The sequence below is a fragment of the Tinamus guttatus genome, unplaced genomic scaffold (genome assembly GCF_059628265.1).
Source record: "Tinamus guttatus ecotype Peru unplaced genomic scaffold, ASM5962826v1 Tinamus_guttatus_pri_ptg000180l, whole genome shotgun sequence".
Lineage (NCBI taxonomy): Eukaryota > Metazoa > Chordata > Aves > Tinamiformes > Tinamidae > Tinamus > Tinamus guttatus.
The window spans coordinates 1,566,702-1,587,573 of NW_028288714.1; the positions used below are offsets into that span (position 1 = coordinate 1,566,702).

General features: G+C 38.8%; 1 protein-coding gene across 1 annotated transcript; it reads left to right on the forward strand.

Annotated features, from left to right (window-relative positions):
- The first annotated feature begins 26 nt into the window (after window positions 1–26).
- On the forward strand, window positions 27–20,058 carry GPR180 (G protein-coupled receptor 180). Its single transcript, XM_088523304.1, has 9 exons — window positions 27–181; window positions 2,359–2,517; window positions 4,147–4,341; window positions 7,837–8,017; window positions 8,216–8,265; window positions 10,910–11,067; window positions 17,472–17,663; window positions 18,019–18,096; window positions 19,728–20,058. Exons 1-9 carry the CDS (start codon window positions 43–45, stop codon window positions 19,884–19,886), a joined length of 1,311 nt encoding a protein of 436 aa, XP_088379430.1. The 5' UTR covers window positions 27–42; the 3' UTR covers window positions 19,887–20,058.
- Window positions 20,059–20,872: the final 814 nt, after the last annotated feature.

Consider the following 20,872-nt stretch of genomic DNA (forward strand, 5'->3'; position numbering starts at 1 on the left):
TGGGGTCACGTGAGGCGGGTAACGGCCGCGGCCGGCGCCGGGATGCGGTGGCGGCTGCTGTGGCTGCTGTACGCAGCCTGCGGCTGGGCCCGCGCCGGCGCCAAGACGCTGCGCGGCGGCTTCGCCAGCGCTGCCGCCCGCCGCGAGCCCTGGCGGCCCGTGGCGCGCTTCCAGTTCCACGGTAGGAGCCTCCCGGCCCGCCGTCCCTACCGTTACGTCGTGTCAGAGCCGTTAGGGGGGCCGCGGGTAGGAGGGGCCGGAAACTTCGGGGGCTCCTGTGGTGTCGATTTTTATTAATAACGGCGGGAGGGAAAGAAAATAAAGCACCGCCGTGGCCGCTCTGTGCTGCGTTGTCCTTCGCGGGCCCTAGGCGGGTGTGGAGAGGAGGTTATAACTTTGCTGGAGATGCCCTGTTTACTAATGGGATTACTCGGCTATTAAGCAAATGAAATGACAGAGGTGGCAGTGCTATTTAACACGTTTTGCTCTTTTTTTTTCCCCTCAATGCTGTCGTGCATCAGGATGTAAATTCCCACCTGATAGCCTTCATAGGGTTTTTTTTTTCCTCTCCTGTGTTAAGTTTTTCTTTCCTGCGTTAATAATGTTAAGAATAAAACTGTTAGGAATTCGTAATTGCTAAAAAGCTTAGCAATGGGACAGAGCCGTGTTAGAGGGGACACTGTGCTGAAGGTTTGCTTTGAAGAAAGGGGTGACTTGCAAATACAGCGAGCACTGTATGCAATAGGTCTTTGCTGATCTGCGTGTGCATTCTATATGGTCAGCGTTTCAGTAGCTTGTAACTGATTTCTTTTTTTTGGTTGGCTTTGTGGCAGAAAAGTTCTGCAGCGGGCATTGAAAGAGCTGTGACCATAGTGCTACGGATGTGTGTGGAGATTCCTCCCAGCCCGCAGGAGTAGTGTGAGAGGAAAGCGAAAAAATTTCTGACCTAGGGAAAAGTCAGTGAGAGCTGAGCGATTGTGTGGGGGAGATAGGGAGTGACTTGAAAATAAAAATAATTATCGATGTCCTAGAGGATGATGGCAGAAATGCCCTAAATAGCTCTGAGGAGAACAAAACGTCTTGCTTAAAACTGAGACAAGAACATCAAGATTCAAGATGGATGTTTTAGATGCTCGAGTGTATTTTATTATACAAGTTTGTTAACGTGGCATCCTTCCTGAGAAATATTCCTTCTTCTGCATGCATGTGTATTCCGGGTGTCAGTGAAAGCTGTATGAGCTTTTTTTTTTTTTTTTTTTTTTTTTTTAGAACTTGATGGTAATTTTTCAGATTTTTTTTTCATTAGAAATATAGATGACTTATTTCCCATGTAAAGTTTTACAGAGATCGCTTTTTTTAGTTTTGTGTTGTAGGACTACTGTCTTGTGGCAGGCTCTGAATAGACAAGCCTTTCCTGACAAAGGCTTATTTGAGATTGGTAGTGGTCTGTTTACCAGCAGCCACCTCATGCCCAGGGTAGGTGGGAAAGGAGGTTATTGTCACCGTTTAAAAAATCTAAAGTGGTGTAAGTTTGAGTAAGCTTGAGTTCTTGTAATACTGATTGATTTTTCTCCAGTATGTACTTCTAGTCTTGTCAAGCCCTATATTTTAATTTAGAGTAGTGCTTAGCACTTAAAGATGTGCTTAGCAGTATGTAGTAAAAGTGTGTTTGGGAACTGCTGAATTACCCAGGCGATAAATTGTGCTAAAGGAGCTTGTTCTGAAAAGACAAAATATTTCTGCATATCAAGATGAAGTATGTGGCTAGTCTGATTAGAGAACATTTAAAGGTTTAGTTTTCTCTGTAAGTTTGTTAGTAATGATTTATGTCATCTCTAAGCAACTATTTTAGTTCTATTCTGAATATAACATGAAGATCCATTTACTCAAGTTCTTCTGGCATTAGACTGAAGAGATAGACTTTGATGCTGTTAATCATGGTAAAAAAAAAAGTTACAAATGACTTTGAATCAGTTATTGTAACCAATCGTGTCTTTATTTGAACACTTAATTTGGAGTAGGTAAAGGAAAAGATGATGATTTGGAAGTGGAGAAGAGGAGAAGGCATGGAAGAAAAAAGTGGGCTAGAAAAAAGGTTGTTTGAAGTAGAGGAGGCTTATAATGGCACTTAAATTTTCACCCATGTTTCACTAAGAACTGTGTATGCATGATTGTGTTGCTGACATTGTAAATTTTTTTTTAACAAAGATAGTACAGACTTTTATGGAAAGAGTGGTAAAAGTTTTAGAAATAAAGTGAAACTTTAGTTCTATTGCTTGTTACCTGTTGCTTTTTTTGTTGTTGTTTCTATAACTGGCATCAAGGCAAGAATAGTTATTTTGTTATTTTCATATCGAGGTGACCATGCCGTTCTGTGTGTCAGAATCAACAACGTGGCAGTAGCTGTGACAAAAGAAGCCAGACTTCACCTGTTCAAAGCGCAGGAATGGCAGGAGCTACACAACGGTGCCCAGCAACACAGCTGTACAGAGAAGTTCTCTAAAGCTCAGCTGACAAGTGAGTTGCTACTTCTTTCCCCTTAAGAATTCTTATCTAGGTATTTAGAATACTGATGTTTCAGTGAATTTGGACTTTGCATCAACTTAAGTGAAAGCGGGACTTCGATCTGCTGACAATTAAAAAAAATGAAATGATTGCAAGGATATATGATTACTTTGCTTGCTTGCTGCAGAGGACTTTGACTGGAAGTTGTAACTTAATGTATTGCTGGAGTAACAAGTGTATTGGTTAAGTGGCAAATGGTGGGAGACAAATGCAAACAACCAAATTTCATGGCAGGTTCTAGCCTTGTGTTCTCATTTGTGCAGTGCTGAGTTACATGTTTGGATGAAGTTTCATTTACTCATTCAGTACAGAGACTTTTTGATCTCTGCTTGGAATAAAATTCTTACTTATTCTTTCCACTAACGCTTTTTGTTTTTTTGTTTTGTATAAGGTTATATTTATAAATGTTTGCAGTGGACAGAAGTACATTTTGAGTTGTGACGTTCTTTTTTTCAGTAGTGAGAGAGGAGAAAAAAAAAAAAAAACACAGACAGAGCCTGCTGCAGATACCTCTGAAATTCTGAAATAACTGTTTGTAAGGTGGGAGTGTTTAGTCCAAGCATGCAGTAACAGGGAAACTTTCTACCTGAAAACTTTTCTTTTTTTCTTGTGTTTTGTTTTGTTTTCTTCACACCCTCATAGCCATTTTTTTTTCATTTTTGTCTGTAGGCCATTGGTGAAAATTAATTTGTCTGAGTTATGCTGCCTTGTTTTACAGTTTGGCTTTATTATCATGTAATGATAATTTTGTAATATGGGAGGCCTTTGAATCTTCCCTTTTTTTTTCATCATATCCTTAGCCATTGTTATCATAATTTATTTTAGTGAGTTCATCTATAGCCGACTAATTATTTCATCATTTCTTCTACAGAGGAAGGCTTTTGTTTGCGATTGAGCTGACTAACACTAGAGTTCAGTAATCAATGCAACAGCACTTGTAACTTTCGCAGTTCAACACACAAAGCTACAGATTTCATTTGCAGCAAATGTTCATCTCGGGGTGTAGTGATGAATAGTTGCCCTTGTTAAGAATCGTACTCAGATCAATAGCACCTTTAAAGCATGCATGATATTTTTTTACTGTTTTCTTCTGTCACCGTTCCTGTTCAGTGCTCAACATATCATTGAAAATCGAGTAGAATAAATTTCCCAGGGGTATTTTATATTTATTTTTGTTTGCGTAAGTGTCCTTTAATATAGAGTAGCTATTCTGCTGGGCACTGTGCAAGAAGGTGGAAATTGCCAAAGACAGTAGAAGCTTTATGAACTTACCATCTTCTGGCAGAATGGAGCTGTCCCAAGCAAACCCCAAAGCTGAACTACAGAATGCTGCACGTGTCCTCACTAGCCCGCGACTGCACCTAGTTGAAACCGAAGATGTGGATGGAGAGCTGGTTCTTTGGTGCCGTGGCTGCATTCCAAAACAAAGATTGTTTTTCACTGTATGTTGTTTATATACCATTTATAAGTGATGATGTCAATTTAGATTTTCTTTCAAAGGTTAATTCTATTGAAAAAACAAAAAAGATTACTCAAGTACTTACTCCAGCTTTTGTTTTGTTTGTTTGTTTTCTTTCAAAGTGACTGTGAACCACACAGAGCAAAATCTGACAGTGTCCCAGGTTCCTTATCCGGAAACATGGTATGTGTTTTATGTAGACAAGTTTACCTGCGAGGAGAATTATTCTGAATCCGAGGATATTCAATTTGAAATGGTCTTACTAAACCCAGATGCAGAAGGGAATCCATTAGATCACTTTAGCGCAGGGGAATCTGGTAAGATTTTTTTTTCTTAAGATTAGATTTTTAAGTTAAGGATTGCTTTGTAAGTTAAGGATCTGATCACCCAGATAATCAATACTTACTTGAAAGTGCATGGAAAAGTGTGGAACTGGGGACTTGGCAACAGTTTCTTACATTTCATTTTCTTTCTTTTTTTTTTTTCAAAGAGTGAATTCTATTAAATTTTCTAATCTTACAGATAAAGCCTTCCCTTTCTCTAGAGTGACTGTCCAAAACTTCTTTCATTAGCAAAATAGATGCACAAGGAGGCCTGATATTTATGTCTTTACTGATAAGCATTTTCCCTTTGAAATTGTAAGCTTTCGCTTCAATGTGAATTTAATTCCTGAATTTAGTGAATTTATTCTCGACATTCCTTAACTGTTTAAGCTTTGACTCAGTGTAGCGTGAGTTCACACACAACACAGTCTTTCTGCCAGTACAATTCCAAGTCAGTGTTTAGATGTTTCCAAATAAGTTGGTGAGAGGCTGCAGGCATTGTGGTTATTATTTAAGAAATGTAATTTTGAACCTGTAAACCTACAGAGGAGAACTTCTGGATGTGACTCAAGATCACAGACAAGAAAGTGCCTAGAAAAAAACTGTATGGTTTTGTTGATCCCAATCCATCTACATAGGCATCACTGCAATACTCAGCTTCGCTTGTCAATATGGCACTAACTTGGGACTGTTCTAAGGGAAGAGCTCAGCAGGCTAAGTCTGCCAACACATACGCATCTAGCTATGCAAAGAATCAATCATTTTGCTGCTGTTCTTGGTCTCAAGAGGATGTAGAGGGAACAAGGACAGCTTTCTCTTTGAAGGGAAGAAAATCTTCACATTGAAATATTTAGTGGGGTCTCTAAGAAAGTGCGCTGTAAATCATTCCTTTTCTCAGGCTTATGTGAGCAGGCTCTTTAAGTTAGTCTCTTTATTAACTGCACTAGTTCCTCTGAAAGCATAGTTTGTACTTTAGTGAATTTTACATCCAAAAGTGAATTACAGGTTAATTCAGTTTTTCCCCAAAGGCAGCATTAGCCTGCTAAATCAAGAGGCAAACACAGTCTAAGACATTATCCGACCCTTAAAGTAGAATAAAGAAGAGTACTTTCTAGCAAGGCAGCTGAGTTCTGTGTAAATTTTGTAATAGGCTTGAGCACTCTGAAGTAGAACTCGGAAAAGCTAGGGTGTGTGGTAAGAAGTGTAAATGTGTTGGATGCAGCTATTCAGAGCTAAAAAATAGGAGATGGGATGAGCCTTGCCGCTCATCCCTTCCATAGCTGCAGAGGAATGTGCTCTGTTCATTTAGAAGCCGAACCTGCAGCTCTGCTCTGAATCCTGAAGTTAGTAACAGCCTATGAGGATTTCTTTTTTCATGGCAGCTTTAGAAAATATTTTTTTTCTTTTTTTGTGAAGTGTACAGTTTAGAATGTTAGAATGCCACAGAAAAGATCCAGCTTTTTGTTTTTCCTCCTTCATTAAAAAAAAAATAAACTACATAGTTACAGGTGGTTTTAGTTAGGTCTCCCTTAAATTTCGAGTTGTGCCCCTAACACATGAGATCTCAAAATTAAGCAGGCTACAAGGCTTGAGACTGTAAGTTTGTTGTTATGATGTTTCCTTGAGAGAGGAGGGCTGGGTTCCCATGCCTAACAAATAATCTTCTATCATTTTACGAGATAAGAATCTAGGATTTCTAGGAGCAGCTGACCAAGCAGGCAGCATTTGATGTTTGAAAATCTTTAAAGTCAGGTACTCTAAGGTACCTGTCTTTTTTTCCCCCTGACATGTGTAAGTTGCTTAAAAGTCAGAAATAATGGTCATATCTACTACACACACGCACACACGTGTGTGTGTATGTATATATATATATATATATATATATATATATAAAATAGTGATCTTCAATCTGAGCTATACTTGAAGCTGAAATCCATAGTAGTTGGGCCTCCCCTGCCGACTGCCCCAGCAATGTACACACTATTTTCCCTGTGTTTAGGAATCCTATGACCACAGAGTGAGCTAGATCTGCTCGCTGATCTGTTGGAAAGTCAGTTACACTTTTATTTTCTCCTGCATTGGAATACAAATATATGCAAATTTCTTTTAAATCCTTTTGTTCTCTGACCTATCAGCTGTAATGTCTTTGGCTGCCAGATGCTTTCTGTCCTGATTTTTTTTTTACTGTTTATTAAAAGCTAGTTGATTTTTCAGATGTTCCCATTCTTGATAATGAAAAATATCCTGCTCTTAAATCTTGCCAACTTCTGCTTCTGGAGCACAAAGATAGAGTGAAAGAAAAAATAAGAGATTTGATCCAAAATACATGCTTTTTTTTGTCAGACATAAATTTTGCCTTTTTATAGGAGGTTGGGAAAACCAGAGTGGCTCTGACACTTCTGTTTTAATGAGTATATAAATCTTTATGCTCTTGTTCTCCCATTTCGTTGCCTTATATTCTGACTAGTAGATAACTAGTAGAAGTTATGGTACTAGAGAATATCAGAATTCATCTAACTCCAATGATTTTCTTCAGCTAAGATATTGAAATGAGTATAATTGCTCTGTTTCTGTTCTCTGATTAGAACTGATTGGAAGTTTTTAAAGTTTTTAACAAAATTGTTTTGCTGGAGTAAAAAAACAACAGTCAGAATCTGATTTTTTGGAGAAAAAAAAGTACTTGGGTTCCTGGAAGGCTAAGGAAGAAAAACTTTTTTTTTTTTTTTGTGAGAAACTTCTATTTACCCATTTTTGCTTTATACACTTTTTAATGCCAGGCTTTTTGACCCTCTCATAGGTCATATGACAGGTTCCAAAGCTTGCAGGTGCTAGAAAAAAGCTCCAGTACTCTTGTTTCACAGATGGTGTCAAAACCTTTGGGCCTTGCTCTATGAAATTATAACTGTTTTTTTTTCTGCTTTTCTTTAGATTTCTCTTTCTCTGGGAGAAAGGGGAGAGCGGGGCGGGAGGAGAAAGCCTCTCTACTTCTTAGACTTCCTGTACTTTTATTTTATGTGGAGGATGAGTGACACCCAGTGGTTATACAGATCCTATGGAAATATGTTCAGGGTTGTTATCATTTCAGGTTGTGCCTTTAAAAATTGACACAAAACCCAAACTCATTTTGAGTCATTTATTAAATGATTTTGACTGACAAAACTGGCTGCAATTATTTTCCGCTTGTTAAGAAACTAGGCAACTTTATTTCAGTATTTGCTACAAAACTATTTATATTATGAACAGAATATCTCTTAAACTAAGCAAATGTGTTGTTGAGTAAAAATATACTTTGTCAAATCAGGTTATAATCAGATGCCTGAAAAACTGACTTTTTTTGGATTTGGATAAAATAAGCTAGAATTTAATCATTTTACATGTATTTTCATTCTGGGGAGATTATTAATTAATATTGCCTAAAATGTGGTTTTGTGCTGCTGGTAACATTTTTTTTTTATATATAAAACTAATCTGTACTTTTTACTCCTGCAGGTTTACATGAATTCTTTTTCCTGCTTGTCCTAGCATACTTCTTAACTGCCTGCATATATGCACAGTCCCTATGGCAAACAATTAAGAAACGTGGACCTATGCATACTGTGTTAAAGGTGCTGTCAATTGCATTGCTGTTGCAAGCTGGTTCAGCTTTTGCCAACTACCTGCATTTCTCAAGGTATCTTTACTTGCATTTGCTTTTAATTGTAGTATTTGAAGATGCTGTAAAGATCAGTACGTGATCTTTCCTGTGGTGATTGTTGACAGAACATAGATATGACTTTTTAAAACTACATCATTTCCTAAGTGTACTTTTGATAGAGAATATAAATTTAGGAATGACTCATTTAAATATCATCTCTTACTCTTTTATCAGTTATTCTAAAGATGGAATAGGAACACCTTTTATGGGAAGTCTGGCAGAATGTGAGTATGCTTGCTTTTTTTTTTTTTTTTTTTAATGCATCCCTATATATTAACCTATATAATGCATTATCTAATGCTGTTGTTGGACTAGATTATGATCTTGGGCATGTCACTACCTTTTAATGAGAAAGGAAGTGGCTTAAAGCACAAACACTATGACAAAGAATCATGCAAAAAGATGCTTACACCAAGAATTGATGTTAGCAAAGCATTTTTCTCAGCTTTGTATAGGTATTCTGAGCTTTCATTAGAACTGAATTTCTGTAACATCCCATCCTAAAATGCACTAGTCAGAGGTTTCTTTCCAAACTAAACATGCTACTTTCATTTGTTTTAAAGTACCCCATGAAAGCAGTACTTTGATGGTATCGTAGAGTAACAATGTATACAGGAAAACACCTGCAGGGAGTCCACTGTAACACTTGCAGTTCGAATTAACAGCCTCTTGATGGCGCTTGAAACCACCGTAATTGATGCCCTTTCTTCTTTAGAACATTTGAACTAGCAAATCCTTGCAGTCTTTCTAACAACTGTGTTATTAAACTTTCTTTCTGGTCTTCTGAAAAGATATTAAATGGAGGGTAAGGGTTCTTCCCCAGCGAAAAATCCAGTGTCAACTGTAATGCACCATGAAGTGTTTGGTCTTAGATTTTATGCATACGCAATATAGTAAAGACCACAGTTGTATTTTCTCAAAGCAGAAAATAATAGGAATAAAATCATATTTCTCAAATTAATAGCTACATTTAAGAGATTTAATTAAGAGTTTTCCTTCCCTACTGATTTTAAAATGCATTGGTGCCAAAAGAGTAAGAAAGCAGAAGGAATAGAAATGTGGAAAGCTTCAGTTTCAGTTACAGCACTGAAGAATGGATAAGAAGTATAGTTTGGAGATTGAAAGTACTGCCATTTTTCCCATATTAAAAGTAAAATCCTAGTTAAAAGTTGGTGTTCAAAATTCCCATCAACTTCAGTAGGGTCAGATTTATTTATTTATTTTTTTTACACTGGAAACTGTTTAGATAGTATGCCTGGCAACTATATTTTTTCCCAACATCATTTAGCTTTTATTGTGCATAAAGACCTGACCCCAAACCTAATTAATCACCTAAATTTGCATAATCACCTAAGCTCACATAATCACATGAATAATTCTGATACTCGAAAGTAGCACAAGTAGTTGACAATCCTTTAACTTTTGACAAAATCAAAACCGGAAAAGTCAAAGAAGATTATTATGGCTGATGAACATGCACGAAAAGATGGATTGTGATGGAATCGGACGCATTTCTTCCCACTTTGGTTGTGCACAGCTTTGTACCTACCTTGGATACAGTGGGATGGTTGTTTTAGGAATTTCTCTAGATGGTAAAGACCCTTTTTAGTTTCAGACAACATGTTTGATCCATCAAAGTTAATAGCGTGTACTGAGTCTTTGTCTTGTACCATTTTATCTGGGAATTCACATGAATTGCTGCTACACGAAAGCACAACAGTATCTACATCCAAGATGTGACTGAGAAACAATATCTGCCTATAGCTTTTACATAGAGAAGAGGCTAGTTTCAGGAGTGACTGACTATAAAATCGGTGAATGCTTTTTAAAACACCCAGATTAAATTTTTTTTTCCATACTTTGAGATTGTGACACTGATTTGGCATTCCATAAGCTCAGGTAATATTTTTTCTAGGGCTATCCCGCTAATGGTTTGCTTCAGAGAATGTAACTTTGTGACTGGAACGTACTGAATAATTCCTAAAGCTAGTGTTTGGACTTGAAAGTAACCTAGAATTCTTTCTGATGACAGTAGCATTTCAGCAAGGCTAATGAGTAAAGCCTTGAATATACTAACTTGATGATTTCTTTTTAATCAGCTACAGCTTCAAACACAGGTTTGAGACACTGATTAAAAGAGTAACTTTATATTGTGCATGCCGTTTGTTTCAAATAGAGCAAAAATGGACACAGCAATATGAGGAAAAAGGCGTTTACATTTAATGAAATAAAGTGCAGACAGATTGTTTCTCCAAATTAAGTTCTATTAGGGTTACTCATTAGCTTTTTTTTTTTTTTTTTTTTTTTTTTTTTTTCTTTATGTATCTAAGAGTGGAATTTGTCCTTAAGGTACTTTCTATTGCAAGATTCTTTATCCTTAAGATAAAATATGAATGATTTAAAGTACATGCAACCATCTTTTTTTGAACAAGAAAGTTTGCTGGAACAAAGGAGTTAATTCCATCATGTTTCATATTAGCAGAATGAAATATATAGTATAGTCAGTACACACATATTATGATTTTAGTCTGTTAGCATTTGTAAATCTGTTTATGCTGTCTGGACTCCTCGGCCCAGACTTCTCCAGCACAACCAGAGTGGCGTTTGGAAGGATGCAGTGCCCTGCCCATGTTGCTGCAGAATTAAAGCCTAAGCAGGGGAGAGCTGCTGGTGAACTATGTGGTCATTGAAATAGCCACATTTTGTGACAAAACAACCTCAGCTAGTCGAAGTGTCAAATGTCCATCTTCCCTTTGTGGGTATATACCTTTCTTTCTTTCTTTCTTTCTTTCTTTTCTGTAGAAAATCTTTATTACTTTTTTGTTGTTGTTCTTATGACTCTGTTTATATTCCTTTTGTTTCCAACAGTGTGTGACATAGTCTCTCAGATACAAATGCTGTATTTATTGTTGAGTCTGTGTATGGGTTGGACAATAGGCAGAATGAAGAAATCTTACAGCAGACCTCTTCAGTGGGATTCTACTCCAACATCTACTGGCATTGCCGTAGCAGTTGTTGTTACACAGGTTTGTATTTTATATTTATATTTATGGTGAAATATACAGCTGCTATTAGGTATGACAGAACTATGAACCAACTAATTTCAATGTTTTATGAGGGAGGGAGTATCAAGACTGGAAAAAAAAAGCCCACAGCATAATGTGCACCCAGTATATCTAATAGGTAACAACACCTCTTCTTTACTTTAACAATTTAAGATGTAGATGCACAATATGTTTTTGTTCAGCTGGAAAACCACTTAAGAAGTTCCCACAGTTTTCCAACTCTTGGTGTGCCAATTGTTTGTAGCATTAAACTGTAAACCAAATCAGTGAAATTATCTAGATTCCAAAAAAAGAAGGGAGGAAAAAAAAAACAAGAGGAGGAGGAGATTCAGGAGATTTTAGCACAATTATTTTACTGGCTTGTAGTATCACGTTATAATGTTGTAATTAGTACAACCAATGGGTTTTGTTGGGCGGGTTAAGGGGGTGAACATAGAGTTTGGGAAGAAAGCCAAGAATTTCTTTTCGCCAAAAAGATTTCAAACTACACCCTCAGTGTTCTCCTCTTAGAACTACTCTAACAGTATAGCTAGTAGTCTTTTCAGTTAGTATAAGAGAATTCTTAAAAGGTTGACGTGCAGGATTGGTCTTGCAAATATACAAATGGTCTGACACATAATTTAATTCAAATATTTCCATTAATATAAACTAGAAAGCCAAGTAAACTAGTAACTTAAAAGTAAATTGTAATGGAGATCATCCAACCCTGGTGGTGCCTTTTGTAAACAAATTTTTTTAAATCGCGCATAAAGACAAGAGAATCTGGAAGCCATTAAGAATGAGAAGAACAGGGAGAAACTGGAGACAATAATGAGGAAGAGATTAAGTTTTGTGACATTTGAGTAGTATTTGTAATTAGTATGGCTTCCAAACTGAGTAAATTGACTACTAGAACATTAAAAGTACCTGGGAGCTGACAGCATTCTTTCTAATTAAGAACCTAAACTAAAGACTGTTAAGGTTGGACTGTTGAAATTTCAAGGTAGGTTCATTACACTTCAATCTGACACCCATCCAGCAGCAGAAATTTTACATGCTGGTAGTAAAGACTTCTAAGGCAAGTACTTAATTTTATTTGTGCGTCTCCACTTGTACATGTGTATGGGTGTGTTAGTGTTCTTTCAATTGAGACTGGAAAAATTTTTGTTATTATTGTTTCCTTTTCAATTTACATGGAAAGGACACTCAGTATCCTTTTTTGGATCTTTTTTGTTGTTTTGTTGTAGTAAAAATTAGAACAAACACCATACATACATGCTGCTTTTCCCAGCTCTGGTCCATTTTGCACCTGCACTGGCTGTTTCAGCAGCACTGAAGCATTGGCACAAAATCAGCCATCAGGCAAGCATCTTTCTACTACATTTTCCTTCTGTTGAGAATGTCAGGGGTGACAAGAGTCTTTGCTTGGGTGGTTCTGCACCCCATCGCAGTGCCTTCTGTCTCCAGCAAGGCTTCCCTGACTCCGAGAACATCCCACCCATTCTAGAGAGGAGTCTTCCACCTCCTGGCCCAGTACCTGCAATATATTCCTTTTCCCAGATTTCTTTATTACTGAATGCAGTTCCTGAGCTTAGGGAAGCAGAACCCAGACAACATCATTTCTGTCAAAGGTGCTGATCTTAAAGCTTCGTTCTCTGGATTACTCCATTGCTCGCTGGCCTGTCTGGATAGACATGAGTGTTGGATGTGCTGTAACAGGACAATCAATGAGCACTTTTATTTATAAAAACATGAATTAATCTAGGTTTAATTCTGTCTATTCTACTCTTCTGCAAGGATTTTCAAGTTAGAGCTAGCTTCCATACAAGAGGCTGAGCAGACTTGTGTGGATAATCAGAGCTGTTGTCAGGAGTTGCTATAGAGAGAAATGGAACCCATATACATTCCCATGAAACAGAATATGAAAATTAAGCTGTGTTAATTTACTGATGTTCTACATTACCTGCCCTCTTCTTGGGTCTGTTAGTAGTAGTAAACTTGGAAATGGTTATTTTGGAGATGACTGAAGTATTTTGGAAGTTTCTGGTACTTCTGTGTCTCTTCAGAGGAGAATTGATAGCAAATTCCTAGTGTCTGAGGACTCAGGTAGCTATAGAGAAGCGCATACAACTTGAAGTTCTCCTGTTCGCTCATTGCAGCTGAATCAAAGGGACATCTGCCCGTGTAGACAAGAAGGAAGTTGAGCAGCTGGACAGCCTGGGGAAACTTGCTGTTCTTCAAGTTAACTGCAGTTTTAACTGGAAAAACTATTCCAGCTATTCCAACCCTGCAAACACATGCTTTTTTTTTTTTTTTTTTTTTTTTTTTTTTTTTAACTCTTTATACTGGTGCTATGAATTGTATTCATTCTTTCAGAAACACAAGCAATTTCCTGGGATGTGTTTACAGGTTGCTGTCAGTGTTGGGTAGATGTAGCCTACAAGTCAGCAAATCTCTGTGGTCTCTGTGGCTATAAGAGCTTACATCTCCAAGGAGGGACAGATCTTCCATCCGCATCTCCCTCTGCCTTAGCTTGTTCTTTCCGTCAACCTCAAAGCAAGGGATTTTCAGGCCACTGTTCGTTAAAGCTTCTGCTCCCTGCTCTTGAGATGCAAGATTTGTCCAGAACATTTCATTGATGATCTAGGCCTCTCCCATGACCTAAGTAGTGTCACCTATCTGGGCTGGTTGGAGAGGTTGCGTTGATTCCGGAAGAAAAACTGATAGCTTTGATGCTGATGAAAATGCACATCATCTCTTACTGCATTAGACCTTTAGGCTCTAAGATACACCCCTAGATATGCTCAGAATTAGTGTATGCTTTTCCTTTCCTCTGCCTCTGACCCCATATCTAAAACATTTTTCCTGTCTTGACAATGAATAGCATCAGATACCAAAGTACTAAACATGTTTAGAAGCAGTTAGTTAATCCACTTCACCTTTCTGCCACTTCCTTTCCCTCTTCCCCTTGTCTCTTTCAGCAATCTGTCCCATGAGAACCTGCTTTGGCTGGAGATTGGTATGTTATCTTGAAGTACCATAAAATCAATGTTGGCATTGCAGGAGGGATGAAGAACTACTCCATAATTGTTTCCTCATGGTAGAAGAGAAGTGTCTGGTACTTCTTTGTGTGGTTGTGGAGGATAAACTTGTATGTCTGGAACATCAGGGTGATGTCCATGGCAAACATTTTAGTAGCAGTTTAAGAGGGAGATGGGTACTGGTCAGTTGTTCTTGTCCACGGAGACCCAAGATAGGTAAGATGTGTGCACAGGTGTGGCAGGTGTTTTGAACACCTTTGACACAGGTGGTGTCAGGTGTTACTGTGTAAACAAGGGGACCATCATTCTCCTTTACCTTGTCAAGAAGAAACTGACTTTTATGTTTGGTATAACTAGTGTGAGCCAGCCTTTCAGTTGTGCACTTACCCATCTCATCCAGCTCTGTTGTAGACAGCCTGAACAGGGTGGTTGTGCTGGGTAATTAGGAAGGTTATTCACCCTGATTTCTTCTCTGAGCTCTTTTCAGAGCTGCAACGTAGATCTGCTCAATGCCGACAAAAAAAAGCCTCTGATTTCTGCTTGAATGAGTTGGTGTCTGTGTGTGGGTTGTTTGTTTTGTTTGTTTGTTTGTTTGTTTTCAGCTTGTGCCTGATATCACAGCCAAGTGAGCTGATGTCTGCCTTTCAGTGGTCAAGGCAGGGATGTCGGGGCTTATTGACCTTAATTTCTGTGACACAGCCAAAGAAATTTGGGCCTCAATATCATCTTTGTCTGTGAAAGCACTTCCCTCAGAGACTAGGTCGCATAATCCATTATACTCTAAAAAAAACTCCATAGTACAAATGCTATGTATTTCTCTTTTTCAGAATACTACTTTTCTCTAGTCAGCGTGGTTCCAACTTTTGTAGTAAGAGGAATGACACATGGGGCAGCTTCACCTGGGCCAGGTTTCCAGCTTAGTGCGCTAATGGGTTCGTCTCTGCCACCTGCTTATTTTGGAATAGCACAGTGAAGCTGAAGGAAGCTGTACTTCTCTGATGTTACATTGCTGCCGTTGCACACACTCTTTGATCAACTGATTTCTGTGTTGTTGGCACAGGTTTTATTCTTTAAAGGGACAGTCCAGAGCACACCCTGCAGTCAGACACTATTTTCCCACTCGGACCTGGACTTTACCCTGATGGTTCATTTACTCCAGCTATTTGTCATCTTCTCATGTAGTCCGCTCTCCTGCTTTTGGTAGAAGGTTAAGGAAAAGTCAAACCCATATGAGCTCTGCCATTTAATGTTGACGCGTGCCTGGGATCCACAAAAATATCTTTTTGGAGTAGTATCGAAGTTCCATCTCCATCAGTTTTCCATATTTTTTTACCCAGGTTACACGCTTGTGTCAGATTCTATGCAGGATTTTTTGCTGTTTAATTTTCTCGGGCAGCGTACATCCAGTCCAGGGTGGTTAGAGAGGTTGGCCATCCTCACACTTTAATGCCAAGGGTGATGTTCTATCAAACTACAGTGATTCTGTCACTTGTGGGACCCTCCTTTGTTGCCTGTGCAAGTTCTGCCTGAATCAAAGTAACTTCTGCAATGGGAATTCATTGGTTTCTCACCAAAGATAATTATCCATGTTTTCCGCTTCTGTTCCCTTTTATCTGCCTGCTTGCCAAATGCTGTGCTGTCTCTTAGGGTTTCAGCAGCCTTTTAGTTCTATTTCTTTCCTACTTTTTGATAGGATTCTCTGTGGTAATACGGAGGTGTTCTATGGGAGTTGCCCACAAATGGAGTGTTATGTTGGGATCATTTAAAGAACAGCAGTCATAATTATTTACTAGCAGTAAGTAGTGTTAAGGTGTGTGTGCTAAACACTTGGCCCCTCGCATCTTTCCTTTTCCATCCTGGCAGCTGAGAAGCAAATAAAACAACAGCAGTTGCACTTGCTGTGCCATGGTCTGCATAGGGGAAGGGAAGAGCGAGCGTGTGCCCTTTATGGATATTCTAAGGGAAAACTAACCCATCTGAATCGGACTAACTTAGATCTCTAAACTGGGGCAACCAATGTCTCCTTCCTCAGGCCTTCAGAGCGACCTCAGCTATAAGCACACTTGACTGCCTCCGTTCAGAAGGCTGCTTCCCCTGAAACCGAAGTGCAAGGTAGATATGTGCACTAGGGGGGCTAGACTGTGCTGTATTTTCAAGTCTTAAAATGCCACTCAGCTGCTACATGATGCCAGAAGAGTGTCAACTTTTATGGGCATTCTAGCTTGTAACTTGGACATTCCCTGAGTCCCACAAGGATGTTCTTCAGCAAGACCCAGCTGTAAAAGTTGGCAACTACCTTCTGCCCAGCCGAGATCCAGAAACTCGGTATTCCCTTGTCTACCGCTGACCTTTCTCACAGTACTCCCACAGGATTGGGTTCTGCAGGAAATGCCCTGCATTTGGTGGAGCTAAGGGGGATTACGGCCTTTCACGCAGCGATCTGCTGGCTGGAGCATCTGTCCAGATGTTGGAGCAGCACTTGGAACCTGCCACGCTCCCTTTCCCTGTCCCTGGGCGGTTCGGGAGCTGCTACTTGCAGAGTCAGGCTCGCTCACACTTTCTGACCTAGCCAATTTTGGATTTTTTTCTCCATGGTGGCACAGCTTCAAGAGAAGGGGTGGAGAGTGGCCCACCCAGGAGCAGCCCATAGCCTGGCAGTCAGGGCGCTCTCCAAGGAGGTGGGAGATGCGAGCTGGATCTCCTTTAGGCAAAGGAGGGGATTGTGGGAGATGCAGGTTCAACCTGGGTGAATGCTTGAGCCTTTAGGCTATTGTATAAAAGGGGCAGCAGCACCACCCTCTTACTTCCCCATATTTAAAAAAGAAAAGTGAATCCTGTTAGGATTTTGAAAGAAAAGGCGTAGTCGCCTGCCTCTGAAACAAGCTTGACAGGTTGTGGATCCCAAGTGGAGAGAGACACCTCCCCATGGCTCTGTAGGATCGGCTCAGTGGGCTTCCTGTTGAGTAGGCTGACTGTTTAACTAGGTGCTTATTTTGGATCTTGTGCTACAAAACTACATTCCTTCCATCCAAATTAGAGGAAACTTTAAATTGACAAACTTTATAGAAGTAAAGGGATGCGGGAGATGAACTCTGTTCCTGACAGTTGCACTTGGAGTAGTAGGTAATGCCAAAAAGCAGTCCAGGATAGTGTTTGGGGTTGGGTGCTTTCCCCACCACCCCCTCCGCCTCCACCCATGTGTGTGTGTAACATGATGGTCTCCAGCAAGCAGAGTAGAGCCTGGCCAATTGTGTTGGTAATTTAATCTGTGATGCAAAGATTAATTGAGGTTTAGTGTAATCTTATTTACTCTAAATGTGCTTTGCTGTTGTTGTTCTTTTCCAGGGCTTTTTATTAATCTGGGAGCAGTTTGAGGATACTAATCACCACAGCTACCATTCTCACCATGGCTTAGCAAGTGGACTGCTTATTGGGCTCAGAGTTTGCCTAGCTTTGTCACTGGCTGCTGGTCTCTACCAGATCATCACAGTAGAGAGAAGCACGCTGAAAAGGGAGTTCTATATCACCTTTGCCAAAGTACGGGACACGTCAGAGTGAACTGATCCCTTTTGCTGTAAATATAATTGTGGTATGCAGTTGACTGAAGCACTAAGCTGTTTCACTCCATAAGAAAGCTAATGTTTAAATGTCTGGTTTGAATAAATCGTACCCTATCATCATACTCTGAGTAGTCATTTTAATATGACAAGGAGTGTAGAGCTTTCTTTAACAGAAATCCCACCTTTCATTGTGTGGTTTTCATTCTGTTGATTGAAAAGTAAGCAGTGGATTCATGAAATAGACAGAAATGTAAATACAGTTCCTGTAACTGTCGTCTCTTTCTTCTCAGCTGGCATATAGTCATTTTATAACTTGCACTTTTCTCTTTCAGGCCTGCATTCTCTGGTTTTTGTGCCACCCATGTCTTGCAACCATTTCTGTAATATTCAGAGAATATCAAAGGGAAAAGGTATGTACAGGCAAGATAAAAGAGATGAAATTTGAATAGTAGTTGTTCTTCATGTTTAGTGTTTGTTAGCAAACTCATGCTCTTAGGCTGTTAATCTTATGACCCCAAATCAACTTGAAAAGTCTTAGTCACACAGCTCTCATTGATGCTAATGTGAGTCAGATTTTACAAAGGCTTTGAATCATAGAGGTGGAATCATTTCTAAGTTAAATTAAAGGAAAATGTGAAGGGGCTGATGTTGTTTTATTGTTTGCTTGTTTGTTTTTTAATTAAAAACACCTTGGGGACTCTTTTAACAAAGCTAGTAGCAAGATAAATCAGTGGATTCTTTTTCGCTTGTTTTTCAGTCTTCATCATTTAAAAGCTTCGTGTGGCTAAATAGGTCAGGGAACCTGTAGCTGAACTGTATTCTTTAGATTAAGAGATCTATCCAAATATGCTATTTGGTTTGTAAACTCTAAATAGTTAAAAACAAAGGTGGACTTACTGGGTTTCTCAGTTGCTTAGCATACTGGGAACTAGGGAACTAGTTTGTGGAGCCTGCTGTGTTCAGATAAAGTGCACTACTATTCTCAAGTGGTTGACTACCTCATTCCACGGTAAAGCTTGCATCTTTTCTTTATAATTAATACCATCTGTGCATTTGGGTGCAAGTATTTTCTGAAGCCAAGCATTTGTTTTTATGGAGGATGTACAGGGAGAAAAAGCGTTGCACTAAAATACATAAATGAAACACATTTCATTTCAAGAGGAGGAGCCTGAAAAAGAATCTTCTAAACCTACACATCAAGATACTTTCTGTTGTTGGTGGGTGAAAACCTCGTCATTTGTGGGGAGGAAGAGGGGATGTTCTCTCAATCTCCTGAGGTGGAATCAGTAAATGAAATTGTTTTCTTTTTGCAATAATTTGAGCTCAGAATAGGAAGATTATATTTGCCCTGTATTTGTGTTTGGGGTAGGTTGAACTACTGTGTGCAGCTGCAGTTCCTAAATTATGAAAATTCAGCTGTGTTTTCTTCTTTAAATGCATTTCAATATAATTAAGAAATATATAATCAATAAACACTATATTTGTTTAAGAAAAATATGTATTTTAAAAGGCTGTATTTAAGCTTGGAGTTTCACTTTCTCAGAAACAGCAGTGATCTCTCTTGATTTGATAAATGATGCCTTACCCATCCTTTCCAGATGAAGAAACTTGCACTGAAAAGAGAGCTAGCTAAGTGAGGCTGATAAATAACTATCCTCATAATTCCGTGACTGTACTAGTGCAAAGTGGGCTGAAGGATTATTTTTTTCCTGTTCGTTGGAAGAATAGAGTGTCTAAATATCACTTCTGCTGGTGGAACTGCACGGGTGACGAATTGCAAGTCTGAAATTCCCCAGCACAGAGACAGCCGGAAGGGGTATGTGACTTGCCCAGGGCTATCTACTGACTTTATTTTTTAAAAAAGAAAACAGGTGTGAGAGTCTGAATCCTGGACTTGAAACTCATGTTCAAGTCTTTTGTAACTATTGCAGTATTAAAAGGCTTAAAGTTAAGCTTCAAGCACTTGCACAGTGTGCTAATTAAATTTTTTTTTAAGTTGTGGTTTTTCACTTATTTTTTCCTTTTCTCTTTTTGTCTTCAGATTATTACTATAGGCGTTATCCTCTGTCAGTGCATCTCCATGGTTATCCTCTACAGACTTTTTCTGTCTCATAGTTTATATTGGGAAGTATCTTCACTGTCATCAGTAACATTGCCACTAACAGTATCCTCTGGACATAAAAGTCGACATCACTTCTGAGATGTTCAGGAAGAATGTTATGTAATGTGCAATAATGACCTAAGTACACAGATTATTTTTGTCACAGCTGTGATACATTGGTTTCTATGGAAAACTGAATGATAATATGAGAACTCTTCACTGACCCTCGTCCTGACAAGATCCCTAGATTAATCTGTTCAAGTGTTGTGGAGTGGAAAAATCCCAAATCTGCTCCTTTTGAAGACTGTATCTGTGTAGCACGTGGTGCTGTGCTATGTGACAGAGTGGCTCTTTTCTCTCCCATTAACAACTATGCAAAAATCCTTGCTTTATATCAGTACAAGGTTCGAAGGCCTTTCAAAATGCAGTTGTTAAAATGACTGCGAGCTGAAACAAGTTAGAAAGAGGCCGGTTGTGAAATTGGTGTGGTGCATAATAATGAATACAGATTCCTTCTATTTTCATACTTCAGGGAAAAAAAATGATTTTATGTATAAGTGCAAAAGAAGGGGAAGCAAAAGAGGGAGAGTCCTCTAGAAAACCTGTATGAAATGTTTACAACAAGCTGCAGGAAACTTTCCTGTGTTAATGGTGTAAAACAAAAGGGGTTTTTTTGCCACTAATATTGGTTGAAGTTTCAAGGAGAATAGCAATAGGGCTCATTTACCTTTTCTGAAATAAAGGTGAGTGAAAGTACTAGTAATAAAGGTCTAAACACTATCTGCAGCTTAGAAGACATAGCAATATAAAGGTAATTAAAACAGCAGGCTCACATTTTCAAAAAAGAAAAAAAAAAGAAAAAAGAAAGAATGGGGGGAGCAAAGAAAATGGAATGGGTGATGTGGTACTAGAATTTTAATCCTGATATAATTCATTTCTCTTACATTGAGGATTCAATCATAATTAAGCCATATACACAGATTAAATTAACAGAAGCATTTCAAATAAATGTTGGTTTCAGTCATCAACTACCCATGAATTCCTGCCCAAGGATACTTAATCAGGATTAAATTTTCTATGAATAA

What these genes read in the sequence shown, in the direction of transcription:
- GPR180 (XM_088523304.1), top strand. Translation starts at nt 43, where the DNA reads ATGCGGTGGCGGCTGCTGTGGCTGCTGTACGCAGCCTGCGGCTGGGCC. An exon ending in CTTTAGCGCAGGGGAATCTG is followed by an intron (nt 4,342 to 7,836) that starts GTAAGATTTTTT and finishes TTACTCCTGCAG; the next exon opens with GTTTACATGAATTCTTTTTC. An exon ending in TAGCAGTTGTTGTTACACAG is followed by an intron (nt 11,068 to 17,471) that starts GTTTGTATTTTA and finishes GTTCTTTTCCAG; the next exon opens with GGCTTTTTATTAATCTGGGA.